Source organism: Populus nigra, chromosome 5 (assembly GCF_951802175.1).
Source record: "Populus nigra chromosome 5, ddPopNigr1.1, whole genome shotgun sequence".
In the NCBI taxonomy this organism is placed as follows: domain Eukaryota; kingdom Viridiplantae; phylum Streptophyta; class Magnoliopsida; order Malpighiales; family Salicaceae; genus Populus; species Populus nigra.
In genome coordinates, this window is record NC_084856.1 from 8,734,926 (window position 1) to 8,757,633 (window position 22,708).

A 22,708-nucleotide genomic window follows, 5' to 3' on the forward strand; every position below is an offset into this window, starting at 1 on the left:
TAAATCTAAAAAATACGATCCGACCAAAAACACACACGCTCTAGAAAGTGGCCAGACATTGCTTACAGGAACTGCTCAGCATTAACTATTTGATCAGATCAAAACTCAAAAGTCAGCTCCTTCCCAGGTCCCTGCCTGACTACACTTATACCATTAGCCAAGTCCCCAGCGGTTCTGCTGCGTCTTTGACAGCCAACAAGTCAATCCCACGCGTCACCATTAAATTAGATTTATGCTCCTTCCTCTTCCAGCTGTATCGCCCATCCCACTTTCCTCACCCACTATAAATGCCTTCCGCCCCCCATCTCTCTCTTCACTCCAAGGCATTCCCTTACCAAAATTAAGCATACGATACAGAAAACTCCATGGCTTCCATTTCCCATCTCGTCATTTTCACTTCACTGCTTGCGCTCTTCTCTTCACTTGTTCCTGCCGTAGCCACAGCAAGACAGCTTGCTTTAGTTCAAGAACAACCTCTTGTCCTCAAGTACCACAACGGCCCGCTTCTCAAAGGCAACATCACAGTAAACATCGTCTGGTATGGCAAGTTCTCACCAGCCCAGCGCTCCATAATTGTTGACTTTCTCCACTCTCTTAATTCCATGAAGCCCCCGGCACCTTCAGTCTCAACGTGGTGGCGAACTACTGGGAGGTTCAGGGGAGGCCCACGCACTGTAGTCGTAGGTAAACAAGTCCTTGAAGAAAAATACTCTCTTGGAAAGTTGCTAAAGACCCCACAGATTGTTACTTTAGTGTCAAAAGCTGGCCACGGCAAGAATTCAATCAACCTTATACTTACCTCTGCTGACGTGGCGATCGATGGGTTTTGCATGAGCAAGTGTGGGACCCATGGGTCTGGGCAGGACAAGGTGGGTAAATTTGCCTATGCGTGGGTCGGTAACTCCGCGACTCAGTGTCCAGGTCAATGTGCGTGGCCTTTCCACCCGCCAATTTACGGGCCACAAGGTCCACCGCTGGTGGCTCCTAACGGTGACGTAGGAATTGACGGCATGATCGTTAATTTGGCCACGGTTTTAGCGGGAACAGTAACGAATCCGTTTAATAACGGGTATTTCCAAGGGCCAGCTAACGCACCTCTAGAGGCTGTGAGCGCGTGCACTGGTATTTTCGGTAAGGGGGCTTACCCGGGATATCCAGGGAAGGTTTTGGTGGACAAAACGACAGGAGCAAGCTATAATGCTTTTGGTATCAATGGGCGCAAGTACTTGCTCCCAGCAATGTGGGATCCAACAACGTCCACCTGTAAAACCCTCGTTTGAGCAGAATTTTGAGTAGCAATTTTAACAAGTTTGTGTGTGTGTGTGTGTGTGTGTGTGTGTGTGGAGTGGTTAATTATTAAAAGAGAAAAGTAAATAGTTGCTTCTAGGTTTGAAGGTTCTCTTTTGCTTTATAATAATGTTTGAAGATTATTTTATCTCTTAATAAAAGGTTTTTTTTGTGATTTTTTGACCAAATCCAAATGCCCTTTTTTTTTTTGGGCTCTTGGACTGTTTAAATTTGAAATTTATGGATTTTTATAGCAAATTTCATATTTTCATCAAGAAGCAATAGAAATTCTAAACATCAATCTCCATCTTGGAGCCTTTATCAAGGACATTCCAACTAGTAAGGGCTCTGGTTTCTTTCATCTTCTACAAACAAGCTACATAGCCTTTACTTCCATTTGGAGCTTGCCATAAACAATTTATGTCGAGGATTGGTGTTGTGTTAATTGAAAAAATGGTTGGCTTTATTCACCCCGCATGCTTGATCATCCCCATTAAATTAAGAAAAATCTAATTTCATCGACCTTAACTAGATTTATTAATCTTTTAGCTGTTCAATTTCATTCTGATGATGGACATTTACTGAAGTTAATGGAGTATTTGGTAGAGATTCTATAAGGATATTTCCTTATGTTTTTGTTATATGATCAACCTTAATTGATATGTATTTTAACTCTTATAAGATAACTTTTTTATCTTATTTAATTTGTTGCAAAAAAAATTAAAAATGACCCTTAACACATGTTAGGACGTGAAAATAAAATGAGACTTTTCGGACTGAATGAAAAATAAAATAAAAAAAAGAATAGATTAAAGAAAACTAACTCTTCTAACACCCTCTATTAAGCCTGTTAATTTCTTTGTTGCTTCTCCTATTGCTTTTTTATACTAGCATTTGTTCCCAATAATTAAGTTATTCTAGTTCTGTTTATCATGGTTTGTAAGGTTTTGATACTAAATTTTAATATTTCCTAAACTTCTGGAAACAAAAACTATTTTTATTAATTGACTAGAAATCTAGAAATAATTACAATGACTAAATTGAAAGTTGTAAGAAAATGGTTGAAAAGGAATTTAAGGATTTCTAGACTGCTTCAAAGTAGTTTGTAACTTTATAAACAAGATTTGAATTCATAATGTTTTAATATGATAAATCTAGTTTTTTTTATTCTCTTTAAATAACTGAAATGTGATGAGAAAAATAGCTAAAATTTTAAATTGAAATGAATTAAAATTTGAATAAGATCAATTTCTATTTGACTAGACTCTTATGTGTCGTCATTTTTAGAAGTTCTAGGCTACCACTTTGAGTTGATATGTTATGTAATCCCCTCTTCAATGCCCACCTATCAAATTTTGATCCCTTCCTCCTCCTTCCAACTGGGTTTCAAAAGAATTCAGCCTATGACCTGGTTGATTTAGTCAAAACACGGGTTGATTTTAAAAAATTCTTCAAAACATTATTGTTTTAACTTTTTAAAAAGAAAATAATATTGATATGAAACAACTTAAGTTAATTTGTTTAATTTGTAATTTGAGCTTTGGGCTGGGTAATGAACCAAACAAAGTTTAATAACTTTGAATCCAATCTTTTTTTTATCTAGAAAACACACGCAAACATATATTTATATTCTTAGATAGAGTTTGATTACTATTCTATTCTAAAATAAAAGAAACAGAGACAATAAAGCGAGAGATTATCTCTCTATACTTTTGTTTTGAGAATATAAAAATTTAATCTAAAATCATTTTAAAAATAAATTTACTTTATATCTTTTAAACCAAACATATTTTTGTCATTACTATATTCATTTTTTTTGTCCTAAGAAATTAACCAAATGCAACTTGAAAGCAATAGTAGTGCTGGATTTCCCTTAAGTGGCAATATGTGAACCCACTAGACGTCAAGTTCAGGGTAGGCCCAATTATGTAGCCCAGCAACTCACATTTCCATTCTCCGCACAAGTCAAGAAGCCTCCAATTGAATTGCTTTCAGCAACCCCCGCACCGCGGTCCACACCCCCTCCTCAACTCCTCTTCACCAAAGAACCACCAAAATGGAAGAACCCCAAGAGCACGAGCACAACCACAACCACAACCACAATCACCAGGACCCTCCAAAATCCTCCACAGCTCCACTATCACCTACCTGCGTTAAGTGCGGAGGCCCATGCTCCTTCCCTCCACCACCCACACAATCCCAATGGTCCGAAATCTCCCCTCCCCCAATCTACCGCCCTATCCGTTCTCCGGCAATAAATCTCCCACCAAATACAAATTCTCAAGCCATAATCCTCGCTCCAGTCCCGCAATCCCAAAAAGTCCCCACCATTTCCCTTCCTCACACCTTCCAATCGCCCTCCAAAAAAATCCAATCCCCTGATGACATTCGTAGATTCATCAACTCCGATTCCTCTAAAAACTTCCTCGGCTTCGTCGTCGCTCTCTCAGAATCCATACGCGCCCACAAAATCTCCGATTCCTGTCATGAATCCACTACTCTGAAAAAAATTGTGTCCGTTATTGAAGGCCTTGTTCATTGGATCGAAGAAATACCTCCGGTTCAACAATCTTCCCGATACGGTAACATCTCTTACCGTACCTGGCATAACCGTTTGGTAGAAAATAGTGAGAATTTAATGCTTCAATTTTTACCTGATAATTTAAAGTCTTCAATGGTCGAGATTGTTCCTTATTTTACTGATAGTTTTGGTAATTCCAGCCGGATTGATTACGGTACAGGACATGAAACTAATTTCGCCGCATGGCTTTATTGTTTGGCAAGAATGGGGATTATAGAGGAAGTTGATTATCAAGCTGTAGTTTCTAGGGTTTTTGTTAAGTATATTGAGTTAATGAGGAAACTGCAATCAGTTTATAATCTAGAGCCTGCAGGGTCGCACGGTGTTTGGGGGTTGGATGATTATCATTTCTTGCCGTTTATATTTGGATCATCACAGTTGATTGATCATAAGTATATGAAGCCTAAGTCTATTCACAATGAGGATATTTTGGAGAACTTTTCAAATGAGTATATGTATCTTTCGTGCATTCTATTGATTAAGAAGGTTAAGAAAGGTTTGTTTGCTGAGCACTCGCCTTTGTTGGATGATATCAGTGGAGTGCCTAACTGGAAGAAGGTGAATAGTGGGTTGCTTAAGATGTATAGAGCAGAAGTCTTGGAGAAAGTGCCTATCATGCAGCATTTTCTGTTTGGGTCGCTTATAAAGTGGTATGTTTTTTTTTTCTCGTCCATGACTAATTAATGCATTGGTTATTTCATTCTAATTTGGTTTTGCTTTGGTGTGAATTAGGAGTTTTCTTAATGTGGTGTTGCTAAATTTATTAGTGGAAATGAAAATAGACATTGACATGAAAATTAGATAGAGCACAATGCAGATTTTAGCTTGGCACATGAGCTGAGTTTATAGTTGGCTATCTTTTATGCATGGTGGTTGTTTATCAGGTTGCAGCGGCAGGATTGATAGCTCTATCCTTAATATATAGTTCTTCTTTTCATAGATTACTAGTTGTTGTACTTGCAATTAGTTGTCTGTAGCCTTTTCATTACACTTCCAATTCTTATTCTCCATGATTTTACATGTTGTACAAAGTGTTACTTTTCTTAACAGAATATTTGTGTATTAGTATAGAGGAGGATGATTGCTTCAACTTGGGTTTTCTTTCATGTGATATTGGTTTGAATAAGATGCTTGCATGAAGTCTCACTGTCCATATCCAATTAAACCATCCATCTCACTTGTCTTAAAGAGCAAGCAGCACTTGCCTCTTCCGTAGTCCAATTTTCAAGCACACAGATCTCCAGTTGGAAGCATTTTGTCTTGCCTCATGTTTGCTTCTTCAAGAACTTTTGATATGTTTCTCAAGTACAGAAGGTCTTCTTTGTTATCGTGAGATTTTTCCTTCCATCTTTCATTCAACTTTTCCAGGGCAAGCTTTTAGGAAACTGCTTGCATACTGTGTCTAGGTTTAGGAGTTACATTGAAAATTCATGTTATATTTTGAATTCTGGCTTTTCATTGAAATTAGATGATGTGAAAATGTTGCCATTTCATGCAAGGAAAATAATGTTTATAAATATAAGATTTTGATGGGCGCTAAGGTACACCTTCGAATGAAGATGCATTTGAAGTCATCAATTTTAAACATGATTTGAGTCTAACAAGTTTTCATACAATTGTCTTTATGTCTGAACCAAGGATCTCTTAAATACTAAGTGCTGGCTTTAATTTGGCTTATTATTAAGTTTCTTGCATTTGATTGCCATTGGGTTGTTTTGGTGTTTTCCTCTTTGAATGTCTTTAGACTTTTTCCTAGTATATAGATTCCACTTCACTTCTTGATTGTGAGAACTTGCGTGGAGGATACTTATGCTCCAGTGGTCTGATTTCAGCAGCCTCATTGCGGGGCATTAAAGACCCCAGTGTTTGGCTGATATCTCTGTGCTTGCCATGGAAGATTTTACAAACCTAACACTGATTATTGGCAAGGCATGGACATTAGTTGCTTCAAATTTAGCACCACACAGTAAGTGGTGCCTGAACTTTATGGCTTGTTAACTCACTTAGGGCATGTCTAACATTCTCCTTTTCATTCAAGATGGTGTCCAATATACTTAACACCGCCATTTCATTTTTCTTCATTCAACGTAAGGTCGAGTTTATCAATATATCAAGCTGGCAATCACTTATCCTTGCACGATGCAGCTCAATGAATGTCGCACCACATGCACCTAGAACAAACACATTGCATTCAATTGTATTAATTAGGTTGCTCATTATGGTACCAATGTTACTCAAAACTTGGAATCAGAATCGATTGGAGTTTTGTTATTTGGAACGACTGTTTCCTTTATGATTAAAAGAGTTATTGTTTTTGTTTTATTTTATTTTGGTCATTGCACTGCCATTTGTGACTTGGAAAGCATTCTCTAGTCTTTAATTGTCTCACTCAATTGGGAAATTTTGAATGCCTGTAGCTGGCTTATGATCTGCTTAATTGTAGCTTATTCTTTCGAAAGAAAGCTCAATGTTGATTTATATATTTTCATTTTAAATCTAGTGATTGGTTCTTTTTTCCTTTTTCTTTCAGGGAGTAGTGCGTTTTATCAGCTCTATAAGAACATATGCTACGGAACCAAGAGGTGATTTTTCCACCGGGTTTCACCATGAGTTTAACAGAGTGGAAATGTGCTCCTACTGTGAATTCTTTGAGCTATTTCTGTTTTCTTTTTTCTTCCTATTATTTTCTTAAACTGACAGCACATGCAGTATCGGATAATTATCTATCCGTTTGTTTTACAACTTATTTGACGGTAGTTTAATAATTGCCTGTCAAGTGGCTGAGGGATGAAAGAAGCTCTTATGAATGTAGAACAAATGGCATGCAAGGCGTAGGGTGTATTTGTTTCTAGGAAAATATTCTTTTGAAAACTAATTTCTAAACTTTCTTAAGGTTGTATAATTTTAGGAAATTTGGTGATGGTTTGTAATCAAAGAAAAATTTAAAGCATTTTCAAAGGATATTTTTTTTCCTTCTCTCATAAAATAATTTGGAGACTAAATTATTTTTAAAATCAAAATTTGTTAAACTAGATTTAGGGTTTTACTTTGTATTTTTATATTGGTTTGTTTTAGCACTAATTAAGTTGAGTGAGGGAAAATTTTAAATATAAATATAATTTTAAAATAAAAAGTGGCTAGTGGTGGTGTGTCAATCATGTCATTGTGTTTAGGCGGAGTTTTATACCGCGAACAATGTTTGAAGTGGCCTTTCTTGATACGGTTAAAATTGACTTAGCGGCCTGTTCTCTCTCTCTTCCTAGATAGTGGCAATGGTGATTTATTTTTTTCTCTCGTTGATTTTTACATTTGGCTCTATAATTTTTATTGTTTTTAATTTATATGATTTAATTATTTGCTATTATTTATTTTATTTAAAATAATTTATAAATTTTATTTTTTTTATTTTACATCGTGTTAACTTTTTTATTTGGTAAATTTGGTTTTTAATTTTTTTTTGATAAGCTTGAAAAATATTAATGTGATTTTTCAATTTATTTTTGTAATATAGTAAAATATTAGAAAGTGTAAAAAAATATTAACTTTTCATAAAATCAAATTTTAAAATCAAACTATTTTGGGGCAAAAAAAAATAGATTTTTGCGCCATTATTTGATGGGACTAATGTTTTTGTCATGATGGAGTGCTATACCAAATGTTAATTTTGAATTTTCAGAGGCTTCATATGAAATGTTTAAAAGGGCAACGGTTGATAAGTGGTCATAATTAAGTAATAAGCTAAACGGTATGGAAAATTTATTGTTTATTCATATTTTTTTTTAGTTTTTTTTATTTTTTTGTTTATGTTTTTTTTAATATTGATGTAATTGAAAATTAAATTTTGTATTTTTTTTATTTTGCCTTTTTCTAGGGTTAAAATGGTTTATCTATTTGCTAGGATAATCCAAGTTGTTCTGGTTTACAAGTTTGGTTGGATTTTTTTTTTAATTGACCTTGACTTTGTTATCATTTATCCCATATAGTTAAAAACAATAATTTCAAAAAAAAAAAAAACTATTATACATAAAGTTAAAATATATAGGGAAAGTACTGTAGCTTTCCTCACATGTTATTGTGGATTGCTACAGTGCTTTCTTTTTTTTTTTTTCTAAAATTATCTTTGTCAATTTTACTTTTTTAATATTTAGCTGGTTAAAAATTTAGTAAGGCTAAATCATGTGGGAAAGCACTATAGCTTTCATCACAAAACACTGTGAATTGCTACAGTATTCCCAACATGGTTTTTTTCCTTGTTTTTTGAGCTGATTGATAATTTAGCTTTATAAATTTTTTTTCTTTAAAACACTAAGAATTGCTGCAGTTTTTTTCCTGAAATTATCTTTGTTAATTTTACTTTTTTAATATTTAGCTGGTTAAAAATTTAGTAAGGCTAAATCATGTGGGGGAAGTATTGTAGCTTTCATCACAAAATATTGTGAATTGCTACAATGTTCCCAACATGGTTTTTTTTCCCTGTTTTTTTTGTTATATTTTTTTTTCTAAAATTATCTCTGTCGATTTTATCTTTTTAATATTAAGCTGATTGAGAATTTAGCTTTGTAATTTTTTTTTAAACACTGTGAATTGTTATAATGTTTTTCCACATGATTTTTTTATGATTTTTTCCAAAATTATCTTTGTTAATTTTATTTTTTTGAATATTGAGTTGGTTAAGAATTATAATTAAAATAAAGCTAAATAATATGGGGAAAGCGTTGTAGTTTCCCTCACAAAATACTGTGAATTGCTACAGTATTTCTCTAAATGATTTTTTAATGATTTTTTTCTAAAATTGTCTTTGTCAATTTTATTGGGAAAAAAGATTTCAACTTCCAAAAGTACAACCTTATTATCAATCAATAAAAATATCAAAACTCAATGCAAAACTGACTCTTTAAACACTTCAGACCCAAACTAAACTCAAGAATCAAGAACATGCAATACCAACCTAGCAAAAAACCATTATATGCCCTCTACTATCTTTGACAGATTCTAAAACTACCACTTTCATCAAAACCAAACACACAAACACCTTTTAAACATCCTAACAACATTGACAACAACTTCAAAACAAGATAAATCAATCAAAACAATATTTTCATTCATTAATCCATAAAAATGCTAAAACATAAAATAATGCCAAAAAGATTAAAAATGACATTAAACATTAAAAACATATAAATGGGCATGCCACATAGACTCCACCCATAAGTTTTCACATGGTTATACCTTCTGTAAGCTTGCTGCCTATTAGCTGTTACTTCCCTTCTCTTTTCCTTCCTTCTTTCCCTTTCCCTTTCTATTCTTTCGAAAACTTGCTAGACCTTTTATGTTAGGTCTCTGAACCTTCACAGTAGGGTCTTTTTTTACAAAGTATATCTTCATTTTTTTTTCACTACCTCCCTTTTTCTCTTTGATTTATAGGGGTATTTATAGGGTTTTTCTATTTTTTTAATGGATTCCCTCAAAGATTGATCAAATCTCAATCCTTTGATTAAAATGAGAGAGCTTTGGACAAATGTTAACAGTTGGAACCTTTGTCCTTCAATGGTTTTTGGGGATGGTGGTTTTCTCTTTCTTGGAGACAAAGGCAGGTGCTTCTCACCTTCTAATATTGGATGAAAGATTTATTGCCATTGATAAGAACTCTTTAGGATTTTTTAAGTGTGAACACACGAAAAGCTAGGTGGTTTTGCACAAATAGGTATCTTAGTCAAGGCTAACTGAGTTGGCCACTTTTGAGGCTTCGTCGGATAAACTCCGATATGAATGTCTTCGAAGACCACCTGAAATTGGTAAAGGAGATGCAACCCTTTTGTTTGGATCTATCCATGATCCATTTAGAGGTTTGTAGCTCCACATTTATTTACTTAAAGGTGTCAACTCGATTAGCCCATCAGGAAGAAGATGTTGGAGACTTTTATGGAAGAATTAGGATATAAACTTTCAATTTCATTAAAATGGGGTTGTAGAGGGGATGTTGGAGACTTACGCCCAATAAGCCCAGACCATGTGGTTGGACCAAAGCTCAATATAGACGTAAAGGTGTGTATGGTCTGCCCTGGTTTTCCTTAAGAAATAAGGTTTTGTTTGGCTCCTTGCCTTTGATTTTAGGCTAAGGACATGTTTGGCAAATATATCTTAAGTCTTTTCCCTTTAGCCTTAATTTTGTCTATATTTGTGTCTCTAGCCAAACAAACCCTTAAAATTTTTAAAAACATTTTTACAAAAACTAAGGGACCATTTTGAATTCATTTGTGAGTTCCTCGCATGTTTTTCCTATAGTTTTTACCTCATATCAGATTGTGAACTTATATTGTAAGATATGGGCCCGATATTAAGAATACTTGATTTTTCTCAAAACAATTTCAAAAAAAATAAAATAAAATTACTTTTTTCAAGAGTTTCATTTAATATTGGGTTGCAGACCTACATTGTAAAATACAAACCCGATATTAAAAATACTCGAATTTTTCTAAAATTTTGAAAAATCTAAAAAATTCAAAAAAGATTTCCTCATTTCAAAAACACAAAAAAAATATGTTTTTTTCTTGCATACGACAAAATTCTAAAGGTTTTTCATGCATATTTTCTAAAAAACAAAATCATTTTTTATCATGCAAAATGGATATCGTAGCCAATTTATAATTATTCATTAGAATTTGGCAAAATACCAAAAATCCCACAACAATTAATTTATTTAATTAATATTTGAAGTATTAGGATTTAGTTATAGACTTTAATATTTAGGAGTATAAAATTACACTGTAAAGTATACCTTTATGTATTAAAGATACAAAATAGTAAATAAATGCATTTCTACAAATTAAGCTTTAGAATGGTTAGTATTTAACCTAATAAGATAGAAACCTCCTCACGAAATGAGATGTACCTTGAACTTTAGATAAGACCAACAAATAGAACGTGTCCTAGATCAACAATCAGTTAATGATGCAATTTACTATAGGTAAGATGCACTAGGGGTGATATGTCTTTTCCCTACACAACTAGTCCCCTTAACTCTCATAGACCATAGGTTTTCTAGTGGTCATGATACTAGGTGGCTACTCCCTTTTAATTATAATTTTATGATTAACCTAAACACCCTTCAATCTAGGAGGTTGCTCTGTCATTCGACATCATGCACATCACGACACCTCTCACCATGATAAACCTATTAATATCAAAATCAACTTTTTATATGGTCATAATACGGCCAACAAACCACATTCTTTTTTATCCCCTGTTTTCCAATGACATTATCTCTTCTCTCTTAGAACTCAAGAACTGAAACTTGAAAGAAATAAAATTTATAGCCTAAGTTTAAATGACTAAAACTAAAGGGACCATAAATGCATAAATGAAGACTTTTTGGATGGAAATGAAGTTTTTTGCTTGAAAATAAGAAGGCATTGTTATATTTTCTTTGTTTAATTGTTTGTTATATTAAATTGACCTCCAATTTAAATTTGAAATTCTATAAAAAAATCTTGAATTTCCATAAACGTGCTAAGATAAGAAAATCTCAACATATTAAATATCACTAACATCACATAAAAAAATAAAATTGAAAAAGAATAAAGTTTAATATCCAAAAGAAAAAAAGACACTCTTCAATGCAAAATGCAAATGCCTTATATAGACATCACACAATTAACGAGTCAATTAAAAGAATTGTGGTATGAGAGAAGTGTTTCATTGTTCATATGAATAGTGAAGCTACTATATTTTTTTTTCTTTTTATTTTTGTCCTTTATTTTTATTAATTTTGTCTTCATACTTTTTTTTTATATGTAATCGTATTGTGACATAATTTCATGAGATAAAATTTTAAATTGTAGTAGAAAGACAAAATGAAACAAGAAGACCACAATATAAAACACTAAAAAAATACATGGCTAATCTCAAAGGTTTTACAATTTTTATTTTGGTCTAAATGTTTATTTTGTTCATTTTCAGTCACAAAGTTTGAAAGATAAGAGAGATACTTGTTATAAAATAATGAAAAAAAGGGAAAGTAATTGGTTGGTCATAGTCCAATCTTGTTATCAACGAGTTTCATTTGATAAGGAAGCTTCATTGATGTATTTTCCCCTTCATCTTACTTGAGAAAGTAGATTGAGGTTGAGAGGTGATTTTTCCTAGTTTAGTTTTGTGTTTTTAACTTATTTTGAGATGTTTTTAGTTGAAAGATTGGTTTATTGGCATGAGAAGAATGTTCATTAGGTATTTTTAGATTAAAATAGCTTTAAAATAAATTTTTAGGTCAAATAAATTCTAACTTGAATTTTTGACCACCTCTCTAGTGATCAATAACTAGCAAAGATAGATGACGCATCGCCTATATTTTTTTGTATGAAAAGTTGTTTGCCCTTTTTACTAAAAAAAAAACAAAGAAAATGCCAAGTGTACAAGCCCCTGCGTGTGGCCTTTTTTTCCTTTAAGGCTACACATGCCCAGCCACATTGGCCTCTATTTATTCAACTCATTATGCTTTTTTAAAAAAATATTTAATTAAATTTCATTCAAATAAATAACATGAAAATATATTAAAAATATCATTTTATTAAATATTACTCCATTTATATTTAATTTTTATGACATCATATCATTTGTTTTTATAAAATTATTAAACATGCTACACAGAAATAACATGAAATGAATAACTTTGAAATATCTAAGGAATATCATTTTTAAGAATAAAATTATACTTTTTTGATAAAAAAAATATTGAGCAGTTTTTTTTTATAGTAATTTGTGATTTTTATTGATATTTTTCTTAAATTTTGACTTTTGTTTTTTCTAAGTAAATCTACTTTATAGTCGCATGATTACATAAAAAGCATGCTAAATTTTTTTTTTTGTGTGTTATTCTTATATTTTTAATACTTTCACTTCATATTAATAAAACCATTAATTTTTTAAAAAGTTTGCTTTTATGATTCTCATAATTTTTTGCTTCAAAAAATAAATATTCTAATAAATAAATTACCAAAAACAATCACATTAATAGTATAAAGAGATTTTAATTAAAAATATATATTTTTATTGTTATTATGTATCCTTTTAGAGTCTCATGAGTATTTATTAAATGAAGTATATTACTAAGAAAAGCTATATTTTTTATTGATAAAAATATATTAATAAGAAAAAGAAGGATTATTCAAGCAAATTATTTTATTCTGATAGTGTTTAAATTATTAATTTTTTTATAAAAAAAATACTAACATGTAATGAAATTTAAAAAAATATGAATAGCTCTCAACGACACGAGATCAAATATTTTAATATATATTTATCTTTTATCTTCTCAATTAAATCTTATAATTGCGTTAATATCTCATACTAAATTTAATATATATTTATTTTTTATCTTCTTAATTAAATTTTTATTTGTATATTTAATTTTCAATTTATTTAATTAAATAACCAAGTTAATATTTTTTATTCACAATAAAAAAAAATCTTCAACCTACAAAAGATGTTGATGGTCATTATTTTTTTTATCCAAACGGCAAAGAGAACGCGGGCAAAAACACTATAATATTTTAGTCTTATCGTATAATAATTAGATTGCACATGCGTGTGACTTCAACGAACGTCTTGAAGCCGACTTACGTAATCCCTTAAAACTTCTGAAACTGCGACCAACCACGGAACACGGGCTTATTGAGCTTCAGCTCCATCCACTGATAATCACTCCTGGCTGTCAGCTAAATTTCAAAAGTTGAGTTTTTTTTTTTTTTTTTTCCTCCCACTTTTCAGTCGTCACCAAGAAAATATTTGAAAGAATATGCCAGGTAGCTTATCATGGAGATGGACACGTGTAAATTGGTGAATGGGGGTTTTTCCATGCTGGGACCTGGGGCTCGGGGGTAGGAGGAGGTGATGGTGCATGAATTCGAAAGAGGGTAGGTGAGGTGACTGGGAAATATCTCTTTGGCAGCCCACAGATTACGAAGGGTAGTTTTTGCCAATCATAAAGGGTCTGCTTGTAATTGCAACTAGATATCCCTTTAGCAATTTGTCGCTTTTACTATGATCATCTTGACAATGGTAGGTGAGGTGATGTTCTACGGATCGGCTCGGCTCGGCTATTCCCGCCATAAATACCATGCTCTCCTAACTTCCCAAACAATGACTGCGCAAGGAAAGAAGCTTTTAATGTTTGATTTTGAAGCATTAAAAGATATTGAAAATAATGAAGGGTCGGTTATAGTAAATCTTTTTATTTGCTTAGTAAATTCAAATAATGAAGTATCTGATTTATTTATTGATATTGAAAATAATTAAATATTGAAAGATACCAAACTATTATTAAAAAAAATATACCACATACTTTTTTTTTTTTTTTGTATGGAAAGAGCGATGAAACCAGCCGGCTGCCTCTAATAAAGTAGGTGAAGAATTCGTGCTCCTAATAATAATAATAAAAAAAAACTAAACAAATTGACTTTCCTCCCAACATCTATCCCGAATTCCCGAAAATACACCCAGAATACCCTCTATATTCCCCAAAACACCCTTAACAACCACCACCATGTCTCTTACCAGACTCCACCACCTTCTCCCGGGCCTCTCCTCTCTTGCACCAAACCAAACGTCCTATAAAAACCTCCTTTGTTTCTCTATCTCCACTGCAGGTACCCTCTCCCTCTCCCATTCACAAAATCAGCAAGACACAATGTCTCTAACTAGCAGTTCCATAATCCCTTCCAAATCCTTGATCCCCTCCAACAAACCCCATCAGCCTTGTTTCTTCACCACTAAACCTTCCAGGTCCACCCTCCACATCTCCGCTGTCCACTCTGCCGATCCTTCCAAATCACCACCACCCATTAAAACACCTGCAGCAACATCCACTAAATCAACAACCGTTGCACCAACAGTCAATGTGGGTGCTGGAAAATGGACAGTTGAAAGCTGGAAATCAAAGAAGGCCTTGCAACTCCCTGAATATCCTAACAAAGAAGATTTTGATTCGGTTCTCAAAACTCTCGATGCGTTCCCACCAATTGTTTTCGCTGGTGAGGCCAGGAGTTTAGAGGAGAAGCTTGCTGAGGCTGCTATGGGCAATGCGTTTTTGTTGCAAGGAGGTGATTGTGCTGAGAGTTTTAAAGAGTTCAATGCTAATAATATCAGGGACACTTTCAGGATTCTTCTTCAAATGGGTGTTGTTTTGATGTTCGGTGGTCAAATGCCTGTTATCAAGGTTTTTTTTTTCCCCTTCCTAATTGAATTGTTAGTATTTCAGTGTAGAATTACATGAGAAGGGTTATTAATTTTATTTTTTTTTCATATTGAAGAGAATTATTGGTTTTTACTAAATTGGGATAAATGCGTGGATGCTGTTTTATAGGTGGGGAGGTTGGCAGGGCAGTTTGCGAAGCCGAGATCGGATCCATTTGAGGAAAAAGATGGAGTGAAACTGCCAAGTTACAGAGGGGACAATGTGAATGGAGATGCTTTTGATGAGAAGTCGAGGATACCTGACCCTCAGAGGATGATCAGGGCTTACTGTCAATCAGCAGCTACTTTGAATCTACTTAGGGCTTTTGCTACTGGTGGTTATGCAGCTATGCAAAGGGTTACTCAGTGGAATTTGGATTTCACCGAGCACAGTGAGCAAGGAGACAGGTAAATAGTTTAATTTTGGAATCTTATTTTATGAAGATATTCCGTTTATCTGGTTCTTGGATTGGTTTTTTTATGCAAATGGTTTTGATGCTTTTTAGAGAGAGTTTTCATATAGGGACCAGTAAAAAGCTGAATCAATTTATTTTTGGTTATTTTTGTTTGCTGACTTTTTAGAGTTTGATGAAATAGTGTCTGCACTTTCTTTTTCTTTGTAACCGAGCAACCAGTCGGGTCGGTCCTCAACTACCTTTGGCGGGCATGCACTAGATAGTGATATTTACTCCATGTGTATTCATTTGATCAGAGCATCATTGGCAAGTTTCACGATCACAATTATCCATGCCTGAATTATCCGCACAAGGCAACCGAAGTAGTTTTTTTTTTACTTTTCTCCTATGATTGGCCTTTGAGAATTTAGATTCTAAGATCCTCTCCACGTGCTCACCAATATGCTCTGATTTTAATGGTTTTGCTGCTATATGGAGTTATGATGGGCTTTATGCCCTCCTTCATGCGATGCCATTAATATCACTTTAAACTTGTTGTTTAAAAGAGTCGCCTTCCTTTTTTTGGTGCTGCAATTTCTACTTCACTTTGTTTTAGTTTTGATGGGTTCTCTTAAGAATATTTATTAGAATCTTGGATGGAAATGGGTTCAGTTCATTTCTATACTCGTACTGTTATTGGGCTAGATCTTCCTTCTAAAACATGTTTATCTTGGATGGAAATGATTTCAGTTCATTGCTAATTTCATATCTTAATTGGGTCAGATTTTGCTTCTATAATATGTATATGTATAATTGTCTTCATATGATAGGTACCGGGAACTTGCCCACCGGGTCGATGAGGCCCTTGGATTCATGGCTGCAGCTGGTCTCACTGTTGATCATCCTATCATGACAACTACTGAGTTCTGGACATCCCATGAGTGCTTGCTATTGCCATATGAGCAATCACTTACTAGGCTGGATTCAACTTCGGGTCTTTACTATGACTGCTCAGCCCATTTTCTCTGGGTTGGTGAGCGTACCAGGCAGCTAGATGGTGCTCATGTCGAGTTCTTGAGAGGAGTTGCAAATCCCCTAGGAATTAAGGTAACTTTCTTTCTTTTTTTAATCTAGCCAGCCAGTTCATATATCAGTAATTCATTTTTGGCTGCTAGAAATATCAGGTTTTTTTTTTTTCAAAAAACTCACAAGACAGATATTTTAAAATAAATAGTATGTATAATAGTTTGGTTAGGAATGACATGGGTAGGAGCTTTTTTAGTTCTTCCCTCATCAAAATGCTTTTAAATACTAAATTACTTGAACAAAACTATTAGAATAGTTCAGGATTTTGAAGTACAAGTCAAAGAAAATAGCTCCGAATATAATACTACAAGTAAACAAAGGTCTTTTTCACTTGAGATGTTAATTTATTGCGGTCTATAGAGTAAAAATGCCCACAAGGACTTCAATCTTAGCCTACATATTCTTTTGCGTGGATTGAATTTACCCCACTGAGGGAATTTTGTCTGCCCTTGTTTCTGGCTTCTTTTTTTTTTTTTTTTCCTGACCATATAACGTTGTCAAGATTCCTTAAATTAAGTAATCAACACATATTCTTAAGATGTTGACCTAAGCTGGTGTTCTTGTGATTATGCTTATGGAATTCTGTTTCTTCTTTTTACGCATTTCTTATCCAAATTTAACTTGGCAACAAACTGAATCTGAATGGATCCTTAATATCACTGTTCTTATTTTTCAGTTTTCATTTTGTAATTTGGTGCTTCCGACTTTTTATGCAATCTAGCTTCTGTGCTGCAGGTCAGTGATAAGATGAATCCAAATGAGCTAGTTAAGCTCATAGAGATTTTCAACCCCCAGAATAAACCAGGCAGAATAACAATTATTACTAGAATGGGAGCTGAGAACATGAGAGTGAAGCTTCCCCATCTAATCAGGGCTGTTCGCAGGGCTGGGCAAATTGTCACATGGGTCAGTGATCCTATGCATGGAAACACCATAAAGGCTCCATGCGGTCTGAAAACTCGCCCATTTGATTCCATCAGGGTATGATGCTTATATCTTCGCTTGAATTAATTGATTAGCATTATTTGTGGATTTCGAATGAGACGGCAAAAGAATGTTTAGGAGTTTAAATTGTGATATTAAGTAAGGGCTTTTAGGTATTTTAAGGAAATCACATACTTTAGCACAAGGAATTATACAAAAATCAAATTAAGAGGGAGGAAAACAAGTGGAGAAATAAAGGAACCAGACAAGATATTAGCTTTGGCCCCTGTTACTAGAACTAATTAGAAAAAGAAATTTTATTTCCCTAATATGCATCCAACAAAATGAGCTTATATGAAACCATTTGGGATCTTATCCTTGTAAAATGGGTCATGCATACCAATCATTTCTTGCAATTGAATTATCTTTCAAGTAGTGCAATCAATTTTGGCTCATTCATGAGGCTGAGCAACTAGTTCCAAAGTTGAAAATGGTGGGGGGCATTCGGTGGCTTTGAATAAGAGCCTACTTGATTTCCTAGAATTAATAAACATGAAGGCAATCAAAATCAGGAGTGGCAGGTGGGATAGTGTACTATACATAATACAGTAGAGGAAAAGGATTCGTGTAACCAGTCTTAACTAGTTTATGCCTGAGTCTTAGTTGAGCTGAGTTGGTAGGTGAGATAGTGACTTCTCCTATGAGGCTTTCATGTAGATTAGTTGGATCATATCCCTGGAGTAGGTAACTATATGGCTTTGGTGGGTAGGTGAGTAGATGTTTATCTGCAAGTTGACTTCGAATTCTATTTTGCAATAAAAAATTCTCATGTTCATTGGATGTTGTTTTCCTCTGTGCTCTATATACCAGTGGGATGAATTCCCGGACCCATGTGATGGGTCATTCTGAGAGGGGGGGTGGTTGTAAGATTGTTGTTTATGCTATTGTTAGGAAATCTTTTTCAGAAAAAGAAATTCGGTGCAAATGATGCCCTTCTCCATTATTATCAGATAAGCCTGTTTTTATCATTTTAAAACAGAGGTTTACAGCATGATGGCATCGTTTTCATTATGCATATCCCTGACTGATGTTGTTACATCGTTAATTGGGCAGGCGGAGGTGAGAGCCTTCTTTGATGTGCATGAGCAAGAAGGAAGCCACCCAGGAGGAGTTCATCTAGAGATGACTGGCCAGAATGTGACAGAGTGCATTGGTGGATCACGGACTGTGACATTTGATGATTTGAGTTCACGCTACCATACCCACTGTGATCCCAGGCTCAACGCTTCACAATCTCTAGAGCTTGCATTCATCATTGCAGAGCGCCTTAGAAGGAGGAGGCTTGGATCACAATCCTCTGTCGCACCAGCATTGCTGTAGAATGGCTGCAAAAGGCACAGACAGCCATATATATATATAATTTCCTTATTTTTACCAAGTTATTAGTAGCTGTATTATGTAAGATGATAATTTTGAGTTTCATATGTTGTGCTGTATAATCACGTGTGTGAATACCGGAAGACAATGATGTTTGAGACTTTGAAGAACAAGGAAATAAAGACAAGGTTAAGACTGCAATTCAAAACGACCATTTGTGATTTACATGGGAAAACAGATTGTTGCTGTTCTTTTCTTTTCTTTGATTTATTAACGTACAATACCATCATATCCAATGATTTTTCTTGATCCTCCCTTCTTAAAATTTGTGTTATTCTTTTTAATAATCTTTTTAAAAGAATGCTTTTAGATTTTATTATTGTTACTGGAATGATTTTTCTTGATCCTCCCTTCTTCTTAAAATTTGTGTTATTCTTTTTAATAATCTTTTTAAAAGAATGCTTTTAGATTTTATTATTGTTACTGGACCTTAGGCACACTGTTGTCGATGAATTTGCCACTCCTTTGTCTCTCACGTATTGAAAATTTGCCGGTTGTTAAGCCAACTTTCTTTTGATAAAAATATGTTTTAGTTTCATAGGAAGAAGTCCTTTTCTTCTTCTTTTCTTTTCCATTGGCTCTCATAATTATAAATTACTTTCTTGTTTCCCTGTTTCTCTCTTTTAGGTTGACATGGGTCCCACAACATGTAAAATTCCTGTTGAGAAAAGGCACTGATATAATAAAATTTACAATATATAAAGTATCAATTTTTCGCTCGCTTTGTGCATTTAAAAAAATAATTATCTAGATAGTGCTCTAGTGGTAAGAGCTTGAGACCAAGAGGTTTGCTTTCTCTATAGTCTCAGGTTCGAGCCATATGGTTGCTCATATGATGGCCACTAGAGACTTACATGGTCGTTAACTTCAGAGCTCGTGGGATTAATCGAGGTGCACGCAAGCTGACCCGAACATCCACATTAAACTAAAAAAAAAAGATAAATCAATCAACAAACTAAATAAACAATCATAATAAATTAACACATGAAAAACTCCAATGTGAGAAAAAACCATGGGATCGATTATCAATAATAATAATAATAATAATAATAGATAATAGATAAACATGTGTTATTACTTAGTTAAAAATAACGACTAATAATAATATATTATTAAAATACATCAACATTAAAAAGAAAGAATTGAGAAGAATCTCACAAACCTGTGAAGAACAAACCAATTTAGACACCGCGACACTTCAATCTAATCGTACATAATGAATAGTTATGTGTCCAAAATCTTGTACAAAAAACTTAGCTCAATTTAATGGTGAATAAACTTCTTAACAAAGTTTAAATAGAGGTTATTGAAGTTGTTTTTTTCTCTTATTTTCTTTTTGTATATATCAACCACCAACTTCAAAATAAGCCAAAATTAGCTTTTTATATCTATTTGCCTATATAACCTAAGAGGATTTAAGTCTGTCTTTTTTTTCTTTTCTTTTTTTTTTTGATTATCGTGGGGTGTCCGGGCCAGCTTGCGTGCACCACGACTATTCCTCACGGCCCACTGAACATCCTGCAAGTCCAATGAGCAGGTAAGGCACCGTGGGGGTGACAGGCATGCACATAGAGGATCGAACTCGGGACGGGGGCGGAACAAGTCACACGATTGACCACTGAGCTAGAGCCTCAAGTGCGTCTTTTTTTTTTCTCTTAGTTTTATGGGTCATAGCCTAAGAAATGAGGGACCAAACCTAATCATTTTTCCCCTTCCGACTCATGTAAAGGGCTTTACCAAGTCTGTTTGTCTTCTATAGAACTCAAACTTCTCTCTTGATAAAGACTTGGTCATCATACATGACACATTGTCATTAATATGGATTTTCTCAACAACAAAAGACTTCATCTCCATGATATTTTAAATCCATTGGCATCTAATCTTAATGTGTTTTGATTAAGAATGAAAAATATGATACTTACTGATATGGATTGCATTCTGATTGTTGCAATGCAATAAAAAGCTCTCTAGGCCAAACTCATTTAAGAACTTCTTCATCCATACCAATTTTCTCCAATTTCAATAAGAGCAATGTATTCAGTTTTTATAGTAGATAATGCAATACATTTTTGCAATCTTGATTGTCATAAAACCACCCCCTGCAAAGGTCGTTAAGTATCCAGATGTGGACTTTATAGAATCAACATCACCAATCATATATGCATCTTTGTATCAATCTAACACAAGTTTACCATTTCTAAAACATAAACTAAAACTAAAAGTATCTTTGAGGTATATGAGTATTCATTTCACTGTAGACTAGTGTTCTTTACCAGGATTAAAGAGCAACAGACTAACCACACCAACAATATGATCTATATTTGGCCTTCTGCAAACTACGACATAAATTAAGCTACCAACTGTGGATGCATAAGTAACCTTCTTTTTTCTCTCTTAATCATGTAAAAGACATTGTTTAAAACTTAGCTTTAAGTGTCTTGTAAATGGAGAACAAATAGATTCTAACTTGCTCATATTGAATATCTCTCTTGAGATAACCAAATTTTCTCATTTTTTCTGTCATAAGTAATCTTCATGTTAAGAATCTATTTTGTCACTCCCAAGTCTTTCGTTATAAAAGACTTGATTAACTCTCCCTTTAAACTTTGGATCTTCTTAGCTTTATAACTAACGATCAACACAACATCCATTAATTGCAAGAGAATAATCAAGTTACCATTAGAAAATCTTTTTATAAACATATAATTATCAAAAGTGGTATCTACGATAATCATGCTCTACCATAAAAGAATTTGTACATTTTACAATCTTTTTGAATATGTCTAAACTTGTCATAATAATAACACTTAAATCCCTTCTTTGACTAATATCTCCCCTTCAGGCTTCAATTTGCTTTTTCTATCACTAGACTCTCTATCTCACTTCATGCTAGAAAGTTTATTTTGGTTTCTCCTATAGTTTTCTATAACAAGTACATAAGACTCATAAGTGCTTGTCCATTTATTAGGTGACACCACCAAAGTCTTTCAATTATTTAACAATTAACTCAATAGAATTAATACTTGTATCTCATTGGTTAGCTCGAGATTCATCAACAATAACTTATTTAGAAACCCTTGGAAGTCATTTACGTGCACTGAAGCATCTTAACCATCCTTTTACTTCAAATTCATAAGATCTCTAATCGCAAACGTCTTGTTTTGTGCACTCTCTTTAGCAAAAGTTTCTTCTAATATCTTCCAAACTTTGTAATAGTCATGTTCCATAGAAATATGATTGATAATCTTAGAAGATACATCTTTTTTTAACATTAGCAATCATTTTTCTATTAAGTGCATTTCATTTTGCCTCTTCCATACCAGCAAGCTTCTTTCTTTTGCACTCCAACAGCAAATCTAAATCATTGCAATAAAGGTGATTCTTCATTAATGTCTTTCAATAAGAAATAATTAAAGGAAGTGAGTTTTATCATACCCAAATCTTTTTTTTTTCATTTTAACTATACAAGAAAATCAATCTGCACAACCAAACTCTGATACCATTTTATTGAAAAAAGATACCAATATAACCAAATTCACAGTCCCAATTCTTTTTCCTTTTTATGCAATTAAAAATAGGGTCAAACAAACTAAGCGAATGATCATAATAAATCAATACTAAAGTTTTTTATGTGGAAAACCCTAATATGAAAAAAAAAACCATGAGATTATAGTCCATAAAAAAGACTTCTACTATCAATAATAATAATAGGTACACAAGTGTTCTTCCTTAGTTAAAACTGAGGGCTATAACATAAATTATTAAGAAC

At 33.5% G+C, this 22,708-nt stretch overlaps 3 protein-coding genes across 4 annotated transcripts; all 3 read left to right on the forward strand.

Moving 5' to 3' along the window:
• Nucleotides 1-288: 288 nt before the first annotated feature.
• Nucleotides 289-1,462, forward strand: LOC133694224 (protein EXORDIUM-like 2). Its single transcript, XM_062115688.1, has one exon. It carries the CDS (start codon nucleotides 366-368, stop codon nucleotides 1,278-1,280), a length of 915 nt encoding a protein of 304 aa, XP_061971672.1. The 5' UTR covers nucleotides 289-365; the 3' UTR covers nucleotides 1,281-1,462.
• A 1,773-nt stretch (nucleotides 1,463-3,235) lies between these two features.
• Nucleotides 3,236-6,818, forward strand: LOC133695156 (uncharacterized). Of its 2 annotated transcripts, XR_009842384.1 has the most exons (3): nucleotides 3,236-4,518; nucleotides 5,701-5,834; nucleotides 6,399-6,818. XR_009842384.1 is itself a non-coding variant. In XM_062117002.1 (2 exons), exons 1-2 carry the CDS (start codon nucleotides 3,344-3,346, stop codon nucleotides 6,403-6,405), a joined length of 1,182 nt encoding a protein of 393 aa, XP_061972986.1. In that variant the 5' UTR covers nucleotides 3,237-3,343; the 3' UTR covers nucleotides 6,406-6,818. The 2 variants fall into 2 exon arrangements, 1 of the variants encoding a protein (XP_061972986.1); XM_062117002.1 differs by lacking the exon at nucleotides 5,701-5,834 and having other exon boundaries at nucleotides 3,237-4,518.
• A 7,627-nt stretch (nucleotides 6,819-14,445) lies between these two features.
• Nucleotides 14,446-19,087, forward strand: LOC133693751 (phospho-2-dehydro-3-deoxyheptonate aldolase 1, chloroplastic-like). The gene is made up of 5 exons (XM_062115037.1): nucleotides 14,446-15,080; nucleotides 15,228-15,505; nucleotides 16,323-16,599; nucleotides 17,314-17,559; nucleotides 18,616-19,087. Exons 1-5 carry the CDS (start codon nucleotides 14,553-14,555, stop codon nucleotides 18,880-18,882), a joined length of 1,596 nt encoding a protein of 531 aa, XP_061971021.1. The 5' UTR covers nucleotides 14,446-14,552; the 3' UTR covers nucleotides 18,883-19,087.
• The last annotated feature ends 3,621 nt before the right edge of the window (nucleotides 19,088-22,708 follow it).

Bases quoted from the DNA above. Each gene is read 5' to 3' on its own strand.
- LOC133695156 (XM_062117002.1), top strand. From the start codon at position 3,344: ATGGAAGAACCCCAAGAGCACGAGCACAACCACAACCACAACCACAAT.
- LOC133694224 (XM_062115688.1), top strand. From the start codon at position 366: ATGGCTTCCATTTCCCATCTCGTCATTTTCACTTCACTGCTTGCGCTC.
- LOC133693751 (XM_062115037.1), top strand. From the start codon at position 14,553: ATGTCTCTAACTAGCAGTTCCATAATCCCTTCCAAATCCTTGATCCCC. The intron at 15,081-15,227 runs GTTTTTTTTTTC...GCTGTTTTATAG, and splicing joins GTCAAATGCCTGTTATCAAG to GTGGGGAGGTTGGCAGGGCA. The intron at 16,600-17,313 runs GTAACTTTCTTT...TCTGTGCTGCAG, and splicing joins CAAATCCCCTAGGAATTAAG to GTCAGTGATAAGATGAATCC.